The sequence below is a fragment of the Choloepus didactylus genome, chromosome 7, assembly GCF_015220235.1.
Source record: "Choloepus didactylus isolate mChoDid1 chromosome 7, mChoDid1.pri, whole genome shotgun sequence".
Taxonomy (NCBI): Eukaryota; Metazoa; Chordata; class Mammalia; order Pilosa; family Megalonychidae; genus Choloepus; species Choloepus didactylus.
This window is the reverse complement of record NC_051313.1, coordinates 147,683,690-147,696,749: the sequence shown is the minus strand read 5'-3', so window position 1 is coordinate 147,696,749 and position 13,060 is coordinate 147,683,690. Positions and strand designations below refer to the sequence as shown.

The following is a 13,060-nucleotide window of genomic DNA, read 5'->3' as shown; positions in this document are numbered from 1 at the left end:
CCCCTGCATTGGTTGGTGCTCTGCTTCAGAGTTCTGCCCTCCTGTCAATAAGGTCATTCCAGGGTGAAGCAAGGTGCAGGATCCTGTTTTTTACTTTTTTTTTTTTCTTTGAGCCTGTTTGTTGTCCTGGGCTTGTGCTTGCTAGTGGCTTCAGGAGTTCCCCTTTTTACAGCATTCATATACCTCTCGTACTCGCTATGAAATAGAGTTTCTTCCTCTCTGGAGTCCTCTGTTTTAAGATTTAAAGGAAGTAAACCTTTGCCCACTGCTGTTTTCCCTAATTCTTTCTTACACTCCTTTAGCTGTCCCAACCTGCTTTTGCCTGGAGGGCAAATTCTGGGGTGGGGCAAGCCTGAGAGAAGTTTCCTAGGTCAGTCTTTGTGAGTCAAAACAAGGCCAGGGACCCTCAACAGGAGAACCAGCTGGCTCCAAACCGCCCTGGGTGGGGTGAGTGTGAGGCCAGGGCCAGCAAGGGTGCCAGGAACTTCTCCTATGGCTTTTTGAAGCTGCCTATTCTTCATTTGGCTCTTGCCCCATAAATGCAGCCCTTTAACTGTTTTCCATAGTTTAGAAGAGGGATACTGCCAATTTTACCCAAGGTGGGATGGAACAATGGCCACCCTCAGAGTCAGGCCCCTGGTGATCTGAAGTAACTGATCAAAAGCAGTGATCAGCAGTCGGACTGCACACCCCTAGATCTTGGGGGACTAGGTCTTTATATCCCACCTTTGCGACAGGAAGCTACACTAGGAGCTGGGGTTGAGGATCCCACTGCTGCCTGTCTCTGGGCTGGGGGCTGGGGGACAGTAGCTCCTGCATGGAGAGTGAATTCACCAGTTTTACTACGATTTACCAGCCTCTTCCTTCTGCTCTTCAGTGGATGCTGCACAGTGTTCCACTAGACTCTGAATTTCCAAAATAGTTGATTCAGACAGTTCCTGAAGTTATTCTGGTGAAGAGACTGATTCCTGGAGTTTCCTGCTCTGCCATCTTCCCACCATCCTCCTGAAGACATTTTTTGAATGTCCAGGTGTAAAGCTCATGCAACTTGGTCTCTTAGTTCCTAGCCCTGATAATAACACTATGTTAATCTTTCATCTTTTCCAGTCACACTGACTCTTCTTATAAAGGATGGACCTATCAACCTGAACAGTACACAGACTTCCAGGCCCTGATCAACCTCCAAATGTGTACATCTTAGTCGCATCTTAGCAATTCTGTTAACCCAAGTAGAAAACTAGATTGCACCCTGATTACACTCCCTACCTTTTCTCATTTCCCTAAAAATCTGTCATCATACTCCTTTGCTCTCCTTTGATCTCCCCATCTCCCTTTGATCCTGATAATGTATATAAATTTGATTCTTACAGACATTTGGGGAGGCAGATTTGAGAATGGGATGTCTCCTGTCTCTGCCGGCTAATAAATCACTTTCCTTTGTGACAACTCCAGGTGATGAGCCATTTTCTTGCTGCACTGGGCAAGGACCCAAGAACCACAGGTCCCCTTCATAGGTAGAATAATGGAGCATGCGCTTACGACCAGAATGTTGGCAGTTCCCAAGGACTTCAGCTCATGGGAAAGCTGGGTTTGTGGTGGGTGGGGGGAAGGGATAGAAGATTTGACATATCTTTGCGGTTCTCAGTGGGATGGCCCCTTTCCTAAGTCTTTGTGAGAGAGAAATATCCTCCTTCACTGTGCCTCTCTCCCATGTCTCTCATTGTCAAGCATCTAATCAAATCTTAATGGACATGAGGGTGGTGAAGGAAAAACCATAGCTCAACAGAACTAGAAATACTTAAATTATTAGACTTGGAGGTACACATGCCAGTACACATAGTTGGTCCCTTCAAATATGTGGAAACTGCTGAGGAACAACAAACTAACTGTTAACAAACAGTTAAATTTAAGAAATAAAAGATGAAGTCTACAAACACTGAGCATCTCCCTAAAGAAAAGAATAGAATTAATCAGTAAATTGCTCTCCTTCCTGAAATCGCTAGGCTTATCATTACAAATCACCTCAAATGTTGTGGCTTCTCATATTTCATGATTTTGTGGGTCAGGTGTTTGGGTAAGGGTTGGCAGAGTATTTCTTCTGCTTTAAGTGGTATTGACTGAGATCACTTAGTGGTATTCAGCTGGTGGACAGACTGGTCTGGAAGGCTCAAGGTGGCTTAATTATCATGTCTGATGCCTGGGCAGAGAGGGCTGGAAAGCTGAGCTCAGCTAGGACTGTTGATCAGAGTCTCTTCATGGCTTCTCCAGCTTGGTAGTCTCAGAGTGGCTGAACTTTTTCATGGTTGCTCAAGGCTTCCATGCAAGAGATTTCAAGAGACAAGAAATGGGAGTTTCCAATTTCCCAAGGCGTTTTCCCACCACATTTCAGTGGTCAAAGCAGTCTTAGAGTCTGCCTAGAATCAAGGGGAGGGGGTTTGGGATGTGCACTCCTCTCAATGAGAGTGTCAAAAATTTTATGGTCATTTATAATCTGCCACCTTAATATGACCAATTCTAAATCTGATTGTATTGTTTTTCATGCTGTACTTTCCCACTCTTTAAACTTTCTCACACCCAGAGAGAAAAGAACCCTCTTTGTGTTACAGGCATTTGTTTTCACTAATGGGAAATATTCGTTAGGACCCCTTATGTTTGAATTTGTTTCGGGGCTGGTGAAACATTGCTTAGATAATTACTTAAGTCAGAAAACAATGATTAGTGTGAAAATTAATGGGAGCTCATGAATTGTATCAGCAGCAAGCTTACTAAGCATCTTTGTTAAAGGTCTGCTGTCTTTACAGATAGAAAATGCTTAGTGTAACTCTTTGCAATTGGGTTAAGCACAATTTCCTTGTTCTTTTTTTGTGCTGTGACTAAAGTGTTTTACTTTTACATTTATTTATGTGTTTGTATTTATAAGGTGATTTCTGACAGACGGACTCAAAATTTTTTTTGGTCTTGTCTTCATTCTTCTCTAGAGACTTCAGTGATTATTAAGGTAAAACTGAGTTTGAGTGAGATAAGGTGCTGAAAACAGAAGAAAAACTTGCCCTAAGGTGGGAAGGAGAGTCTCTAGAAGCAGCTGGTTCTCTTGGCTAATGAGTAGGGGAGCTCTACCTTTAGACAGAAATGAGCCTGGCCCAAGGAGCAAGATCCTGGGTCTTCATTAGTCCTGCACCTGGTAACTGCTCTTGGCTGCTTTTAGGAAATTGTCTGTTCCTACACTTCTCTCTGTTTTTGGTTTGGGCAGCCCCCCACATCCTGCCTCTCCCACTTCATCCACTTGGGCTTTGGTTTATCTTATTTGCCATCCCTGAATCAACTGTGAACACATCCTAATCTCACTCCTTCCTCGTTGACCTTAGTTACATATTCTGCCCAAACTACCCACATGCAGTTTTTAGTTCTGTATTCTGTTGTTTGCTAGCAGCCTCTATAAGCCCCACTCCACAACACAACCCAGAAAGAACAAATTCTTCATCCTAGAAGTGCTCCAACTCTGATCCATACTTGTGCTTCTAGCCTTGCCTCCTATCTCTTCCTGTTGGCCACTCACCATCTTACTATGAATGGATGGATGGTTAGATGGACACTAGGAAAAAGTATGGCTGGATGGCTGGAAGGATGGCTGACTGGCTGGCTGGTGAGGAGATGGCCGGCGGACTGAAATAGTGAATGGATCAATGGTTGGGCGGGTTAACCATTTATTACCTTTACAAACAGTGGATGGGTATCCATAAACTATGACCTTCTGTCTGGAATTTTATGAATTTTGATTGCCAAGGAGACCAGTATAGATTCTGTTCCCTCCCACATTCCTATTATAAATTTAAACATAATTTTATTTGTTGTTATATTGCAGCCCTTTGAAGAGGCATGAAGGGTTTTCAATTTAGCATTATTAAAATTCTGGGGAGAAAATGAGACATTTAAAGGGTATATAGTATATGGCTATTCTGAGATCTGAATTTGTTTTCACCATCCACCCCCAATCCAGATGTCATTTTTCATGAAATGTGACTTTCTGGGCCTTATTAGGTTCTTCATCAACAGGTTAGAAACAAATTGTTTGCCTTTTTACAAGATTGATCTGAGGTTAAATTATTTGAAATATATATTTCAAGTATGTACATACATATGATCTCTATCATCTATGTATATCTCTATGTATCTATGTATCTATCTATCTATCTACCTAATCAGCTATCTATCATCTGTATCTACCTATCTGCGGTTTTGTGTGTGTCATTGTTAAGGCTGTTTGCTACATCTCCCAGAGGAACATTCTGGAAACAGTAGGTATTGTTGCCCCTCTTTTGTCACTGAAGCTTTAAGCACAGATAAGGGAGTGTTCAGTTGCATAGAGGACTAGGGCAGACGGAAACTAGAATTCAGGGTCTTTGCTGCCATCTGAGACACAGTGTTTGTTACCATTGTTACAATATGGTCCTTAGTGACACAGCATCATTACATATGTAAAGGGAATAACAGCTGTCAGAGAGAAGAGGCTGGTGCTAAGGCAGGAAGGGTGAATCACCTTCATTGGTTGGTAGTAGCTGCCCAGAGTACCGCATTGAGAAGGATTGTAAGGCTCTATCTGAGCTGTGATTCTTCATGATCTCTGCCATGAATATAGGATCCCTACACATGTTTGTCATGTATTTCCCAAATCTCTCCCAAGACCTTAACTAGTGTTCATTATGATAATTATCCATGCAGGGTTGTCCACTCATTTTCCAATAATTCATGAGATCCTTCATGGGAAAGCATCCATGGAGATTTTGCAGTTTCTTTTGAACTCCTCCTTCAGTGAACGTGGCTAATATGTAGAGAGAGAAGTAAGGAAAGCTAACCCTGACATCAATACCTATTAGAGTGATTTGCTTTAAGGAAGAAATGCTTATCTTCCTATGCAGTGTCTACTGCTGAGAGGGGATGGTTTCTTGAGCACTTGAGCTTAGTATTATGGTGTCCTGAAACTTAAGGCAGTTCACTTCTGTGCAGATGTAAACATAATCAGATTAATTTTATTTTAAGCTTTTATTACATTCTAGTTAATAGGACTATACGAGGTCAAGCCAGTTTAACAGTCTGGCAAAATGCATTTCATTTTTAAATTGGGTATAGAAGGCTTGGCACATGCTATGAGATTACCAAACGGAGTTAGGTATGCTGTAGATATAGATGGAACCAGCTATCCCTTATGGATTCCTGGCAATGAAGAAACAGTCTCAGAAGACTAGAAATGAGGTTATGTGGGCCAGAATATTCCATTTTTGCTTTTCATGCACCTTTCTTCCTGCTACCCATTTTATTTTATTTTATTTTATTTTTGCTAAGGATAACAATCTCCTGACCTAAATCATACCCTGGGCATATCAATAGGAAATTCTGACCATAAATCACCCTTTCAAATAAATACCAGACGGCCTTTTCTCCTGGAGTCTTGGAGCATAACACAAATGATGTCACCATTCTCTGTCACTGGGCCTGAACTAGCACGGGCTGTTTGCAAGGCTGAGCCCATATTACTTTTCAGCCCTTGAGCTCTCACCATGAGCAACTGAAGGACAAGAGAGCATTAGTGGCTGGTTGTCCTTCCACAGATCTGGTCACTAAATCTGCCAGGTTCTCCAATTTGTTGGGCCTATTCTAATCCTACAAAAGTACCTGGGCCTGGGTCATTGTGTTAAGGTGATGATACCAGAGAGACAGATGATATATAATCACAAATTAAGGAGATTAATTCCTCATTCCTCTTGCCCCAATTGGCCTTGTTACTTTCTAGTACTGCAACCTAGAAAGGGTTAAAGTAAGGGCTATTGGTTCCTGCTAATCGAGCCACAGTGTGACATCTATAAAATGCACCATAAAATTACATTATTTAATAGATCTGAGTATTGCACCTGCTTTCTTATCTCCTCTTAGGTGATTAAATTTCCCACAAATGCAATTTGTTAATATGGGGCCACATCTTCTCACAAGGTAAATCTGTGAAATTTGGCAGGCAGTCGCCTTGCTGCAGGTGCAAGATGAAAGACCTTTTCCTGGCTTTGCCAAGAAGAAAAATGATCTTGTGCTCAATTCCTGGGGAAAAAATATTCTGACAGAGGGTAGAGCCTGAATCCAAGAAAGGAGAATAGAGTTCTGGGGTCCAAATCACGTGCATCCCTCCCTTTTGAGGAGTGTGTTACTCCCAAAAGGCTGAGCAGGGAATCAGAGACTTGTTTTAAATGAGGCCAGGTAGTGAACAAATCCCCCTGCTAAGGGAAATCCTCTGATATTTGGAGCTGCAGCCATTTGCGATGATAAATGATGACTTTTACTCTGATGAGCTATGAGGGCTTAATTAGAACTTAATTAAAGCTAATGCTCAGAATCCTTTGGAAGCTGGAGCAATTAAAAGCTAACTTCTCATGCCATATAGCCTGGGTTTGGAAGATATGCCTTTGAAATACATGACATCCCTCCTCCAGGGTCCTATCTGGTCCTGTCAGGGCCTTCACATCTAAGTTAAAGCAAGAGCTGACTATTTTTTTTTTTTTTTTTGCATTAGAATTTCCTAAGCACAAGAAGACAAAGAGCCGAGAGCCTGGGTCCATCTCCATCTCCTGCACATTTAAGCAGAGGGTCGTCTCTGGATCTTCAAGTCCAGCTCACCATACACGTGTCTCAGGGAGTTGCTGGTCATGCTGGCTATCAGCTTCCGTGGGCCTGGGACCCAAGGCCGACATATTTCTTCCCACTGCACGGTGACATTGGGCTGGATTTCACTGAAAGGAAGGAGAAGAGGCGAAAGGTGTTACTCTCCAGTGAGGCAGATTCAGTTTCCTCTTTGATCAGGAAGCACCGAGAGCCCCTGCTTAGGTCACTTGCTCTCTTTCTCTCCTTGTATAGTGGATACAGCTGAAGAGCCCGGTTGGCTGATTTGGTAAATTACAACCCAAAGACGCCCCTTCCTGATGAGGCTCTGCCAGAGCCAGTGGGTGACAGTTCTACAGGTCATGGTTCCTTCCATTTTAATGTGTTCACTGACTTCCCAGGAGATACAGTCTGTCCAGGGAAAGCAGCTGGGGTGTTGCAGATTGAATTACGTACCATGACAAAAGACATGTTCTTAATCTCAATCCATGCTCCTGTGGGTGTGCATCCATTGTAAATATGACCTTTTGAAGACATTTTAGTTTAGGTGTGGGCAGCTGAATCAGGGTCGGTCCTAATCCATATTGTTGGGGGGGGGGTTTATAAAGAGAAGCTAGAGAAAGCCACATGGAGGAGTCAGAGGCTGGAAGTCAGCAGATACCAGAAGAGCAGACACAAGGAGAGAGAGATCACCTTGTGACAGAGGCAGAGATGCAAACCAAGGAGCCCCAAGGATTGCGGTGAGCCAGCACCAGCAAGCTACACTTTGAGGAGAAAGCCTGGCCATTCTGATGCCTCGATTTTGGATTTCTAGCCTCCCAAACTATGAGCCAATAAATTCCCATTGTTAAGCCAGCTGCTGTGGGCTATCTGTCATAGCAGCCTGAAAAACTAAGCCATGGAGTAGGGACTACACAGCCACAAGCCAACCAAACTTCACCTCACCCCCAACTCCCACATTAGCCTAATGCATATGAGTGATCTTTCTCAGCTCACATTTTAGCACTCTAGCTCCTTCCTGGTATTAAAGTCCTTTCTGAATCTTCCAGCTGACTTGGCTGAGGCCCTGACACCCTAATTAGCCTTTGCCAATCTCCTTGGGATACCTTGTTTTTAGGCCTAACACCTGGAACACAGCCCTGCCTGCACATTCTGACTTTGAATATAATAGATTCTCATTATTTGCAGTTATGTTCTAGACATTGATCACAAACACTAAATTAGTGACTCCTGACCTCCTAGGGGGAAATGCAGGGAGCTTCTGGTTACAACGTTTTCTTCAACTGATCAATACATGGACTTGTTTTATGTGTCTTTCTGCTTAAAGACAGCTTATTTTATATACATTATTGATTCATTAGCAGTGAACTCATGTCCAGCAGTACTGTAACTCACACCTGAGCGAAGTTTATCTAATTCACATATATTCTCGTAAAGCAAATCGTAGCTTTCTTACGCTTAGGGACATTAGACAGCATTTCAGTGCTATGCTTGGGAGCCACTTTAAACAGTGCAATCATCAACAAAAAGCAAAAAAAGGCAGAAAATGTGGTACCAAATATACTGTGAAAAGGACACTTGTTTAGTTTGAAAACTAACAAGAAGGCAGAGCATTGCCTTGTTTGATCTCAGCTGAGAACATATGTATCAAGCAACTCATATTTTAGCTGCTCTGCGCATGTCCTTGGAGGAACAAAATCACCACGAGTATTGATTTGGGGGTAATGAATTTTAGCAAGTAAGCAAAAATCACAAATATGGAATCCATGAATATTGGTCAACTGTATCTTCATGCCCTGAAATTTGTAATCCTGTTTCAACAACCACATTGGATACCTCTATCCATGCACCATTCTGCTACTTGATTGCTGCCAATGACCGGACCCATCCTGATAACGGGGCTAGCCTTTCCTGGCATAGGGAGACTCCTCTCCTTCCCCAACCCACGTTCTGGGTCTTCATGAGCCGCATGGCCAAGCCTGCTCCAGTGGATGACAGGGATCAGTTGTGATTAGGTGGGGTTTGGTTTTCTTGGGGTGCTTCACAGATAGCATCCCATGTAAGCTTCGGGAGGATGACATCACATGCACGTATTATATGTGTGAGAGCCCCATGGGGTAGACGTTATTCAACACATTTTAATTAAGAAAAGTGAAAGCTTAAATAAATGAAATACCTTTTCCAAGATCACAAAGTTGGTGTGAGATTTGAATCCAGATTTAACTGATTCCCAAATCCATTCTCATTCTACTAACGTACATTGTCTTTCATACTACACCCTTTAAGGCAGATAACTTTTCTGACCACGTGCTTCCTTTTTCACATGTTTTATTTCTCAAGCAAGACACATGACCAAGGGTTTCTGCTCTTTGAGGATTCTTGGTGTCTGCTCTCCTGCAGAGACCCCTGGGCCAGCCCTTTTCCAGAGGAGTGGCAGGGAGATTAATTGGGATTAAATAATTATATATTTTATATTATATAAAACTATATAATCAATCACTTAATTAATTACAGATATGTCTTGACAAGAGAAAAAGTGTCCTGACTATTTTCATGGGATTACTGAGGCAGAGCTTGCCAGACTTGGAAGGGACTGCAGATATTTAATCCAATAGTACAACTTAGTTGTAACCATCTCATTTTACATGATGAAGAAACCAAGATCCTAAGGAGCTGGGGGAACTTTCCAAGGTCACACAACATAATGATCCAGATAATGGGAGAACTGGAATTAGAACCAGCTGCTCGTTCTTTCTAGATTTCTGCTAATGCAGTAGAGGGCACTCTGTTTTGAATTGCATGAAAACTTAAACACCAGGAAGCAAAACGAGGGAGTTTAAAAAGTCTTGTCACACAGCAGAAGTGCTTCCTTCCTCGATCTAGAGAAGACTCCTGGCACCATCTGTTCCACCTGCCATTGTGGGATGTAGTGCTTGCTACAAATACAAGTAATTCAAATTCTCAAAGTTACTTCATGGCTACTGAAATTGTTGTCCACCACATTTGCATTGTTTGGGGTGCTTAGAAGTTGTAAAATGGAAATGTTGATTTATATGCTATGAAAAATGCCAAGTTAAAAATGACCTTGTTTATACTATGAGATATGTTTGGTTTCATATTTCATTCCAAAATGAATGGTATTTCATGTGGGGTTTACATTAATGGTTATATCTGCCTGTCAGATGGGGCTATAGAGAGAAAAACAAACTGAAGTGAATGTATCATTTGCATCTTAAAAAGCCAAAGACATTGCTATCTAAACAATGTGCCATGACTGTGTCTGTGGCATGAAATATGATGTAGTGATTAAAAGCATGGACTCTGGAGTCAGAAAATTCAGGCTCAAACCCTGACTCTCCCACTTCCTGACTATATAATCTTAGGCAATATATTGCACTTCTGTAAGCCTCAGTTCTCTCATCTATAAAATGAAGATAATGCATTGCTTACCTCCTAGGACTCTTGTGAGATTTAAATGAAATTACCCAAGCAAGGAGCCTAGCACAGGGTTTGGTATATAGTAAACTTTCAGTAGATATTTTACTTTTTTTGTTTGTTTATGGGATGACAAATGAGTGGTTTAGTTGCTCCTTCATCTCCTACCTTCAGCAGATTCATTTGTCATGTGACAGAATTGACCAAATCTGCAGGCTATGGTGACATTTGGTCAAGGGCAATCCTTGGGCTCTAGTCAGAAAGTGAATAGAAAGTGAAGGGAATGCTAACTATGTGGCTGGGTTAGTTGGCAGCTATTGAGGAGAAAATCAACTAGCACAGGCCTCAAAGCTGGTCTTAAGACTTTTATGATTAGGCTGGGTTCTTTGCCAAACTCTCCTTCCCCAAATGGCCTTGTGGTCTTGGAGGACAGCTGGGGTCTGCCTTACGATGCAAGTGTGGCTGAGTTTTACATGAGGGCTTGTCTGAGTGAGTTCTCAGTTCTCCTTGTGAGTGCCTGGATTCAGAAGACTGGAAAGATGAGGAATGAAGGAATTAGAAGGAAGAGGGAGTTAGCAAGGCCAGGTACTAGGTTGTTCCTAACCCACCCAATAAGGAAGGCATTACTGCCCCCAGATTACAGATAAGGAAAATACATTTCAAAGACATCAAGTGGCTTCTCCCAGATTGCACAGCCAGTTCATGGCAGATTCCAGAATCCAGCTGTTTTGATTCCCTCTTTCACATCAGTGTCCAGGGCATGGAAGCTCAGGACTGTGAAGGAGCTGGGACTGTGGGAGAAGCCGGGATCAGTAAAGGATGATGAAACTTCGAGAACAGGGTGCTCTGTGTTCTAAAGGAGGGAAGTGTTTTGTGAGGGATGCTATGAGCAGACTCCGTAGATACCCAAGTGAGGGTTCAGGGACTGGAGTAAAGACCTTCCCACTAGATACCATGGAGGGCACCTGGGACCCCAAGGAGCTAGGGGTGACAGCGGGAGCTGTGGATTGGGGTGATGGTGGGAGGGGCTGCAAGGACAAGTCAAGAGTGGTTCAAGGCCAAGCTATATGCTTTCTTCTCTATCTTTGGGGGCCATGGGCCAGCCAGCATCACTTTAGACAGAGCCAAAGTGAAGACAGAAAAATGGCGCCTAACACCTACAATTGGCCTATTCAACATAGAATTAGAACCCCATGATCCTCTTGAAAGTCAGTAAAACCATATGTATTTCAGCTCGCTGTGAGTTTATATCCTCTGGGAGACATTACATAAGAAACTTCTCTCTGTTTCATATCTGGCTAGCAAATTGGGGAAGACCTTGGGGAGCTCTGTCTTTGGAGTTGCCCTAGACATTCATTTTGACACCCATCATCTAATGTCCAAATCAATTTGGTATTTGCTAACTCTTTTCTTAATTTTGTTCTCTATAAAATATAGCTATATCAATCGTTCAAATCAGTGATGTAAAAGCCAAGTCTTATGAAAAATGCAGCCACATGTAGCCTAGATAAATGGATAATTTTCAAACACAATAAGTTGATTTCACGATCCAAGGTTTGAAAAACATTGACCTCACCATTGGTTTCCTCACTATAAAAGGTGGATGCTAAGAGTATCTACTGGATATTGAATGGGGAGTGGAGAGAGTGGGATGAGTAAATATTTGTACTGCATTTAGAACAGTATCTGACACATGGTAAGTGCTAAAATGTTAGACACGTATTATTCATGCTATTATTATTTTAATTTCATTTTTTACTATCATCACCGCCTTTGTGGTTGTTCTCTTTGTATGTCCAGAACTCTCTGCCAAATAATTAGGTAAATTCCTCTCACCTGGAAGTAGAGAAACATGTTTCCATCCTTACATTAGGGTGATGACTCAATATAAATATAGGTTTTGAGATCGTTCCCAATAGCTGTGCTATTTTCCTCCTGATCCATTCATTCTCTCTTCCTTTGTTTCCCCAAGTAGTCAATCGGCAAGACTTTGTGAAGTAGTTCTCCCACCTAGGGGTAACTACCCCGAATAGAAATGAAATCCTTGTTCTGACTCATAAAACCATCTACATGCTGATGTGCACATGGATATTCCCACACACGCATGTCTGTGTATGCATTCACCTACACAGATAAATACATATGGAAACGGAGAAAAAGAAAGCTATTTACCCATTTTGGCAAGTGTAGTAGTATTAGAATAATCCTGTTTTCCTGGGGAGAGAGGTTGTGATAAATGATACTCAGTAATGTGCTGAGCCATCAGGAGAGAGTGGTCATTTATCATCTTGAATGCGCACAGGCAAATGGGATTATTATTACAATAAACTGCAACTACCGATGGTTTGTCCTCTGAGTGTCTAACCCTCAGCCCCTGCCCTACTCAAGAAACTTAAAACTTAAACTCAAATCACAAAGGCAGGTCATTTTTTTTCTCAAGATAATCATTTTTTTTTTTTAAAGAGAAAAATGAATCTGGAAGATGAATGATTTGATGTTGTGGAAGTATCAAGTGCAGAAACATAAAATCTGAGAATCAGTGGAAGTGCAACCCCAGAGCATCTGAGATGGGCAGGAGGCAGTGAGGGCAAGAGCAGGCTTGAACCCTGAGCTGGGAGTGAGACACGATGCCACCTCTCTGGTTCCTGGTTCTAATTCCCTGCTCGCCAGCTCCTGCCTTTCCAGACCCCCTGGGGTCACAGAGCTTTGGGCTTCCAGAGCCCATGCCTTCTGGGGTTCTGGCAGTGGCATGTGAGGACAAGTGTGTGTGTGTGTGTGTGTGTGTGTGTGTGAGATTCCCTTGCTCATCCAAGATCTGTATCCCGGAAAGGAATACCCTCTTGTAAAGGATTCTGGTTCTACAGAATTGCACTTTTTAGGAGTTCAAGTCATTCCATAGATCTCTCACTGTCAGATCAGTTTGTGGCAGCAAAGAGGACAGTGGAGTGCTTCTGATTACCTGACAATCTGGAATTAGGTGCTG

The 13,060-nt window shown here is 42.4% G+C and overlaps 1 protein-coding gene across 1 annotated transcript in view; it reads right to left on the bottom strand.

Moving 5' to 3' along the window:
• Nucleotides 1–5,007: 5,007 nt before the first annotated feature.
• The window catches only part of F13A1 (coagulation factor XIII A chain), a 194,560-nt gene continuing 186,507 nt past the window's right edge, over nucleotides 5,008–13,060 (bottom strand). The window contains 1 exon segment of the mRNA XM_037844511.1: nucleotides 5,008–6,773. Within this exon segment, the coding sequence (XP_037700439.1) occupies nucleotides 6,620–6,773 (154 nt within the window). The 3' untranslated portion in view covers nucleotides 5,008–6,619.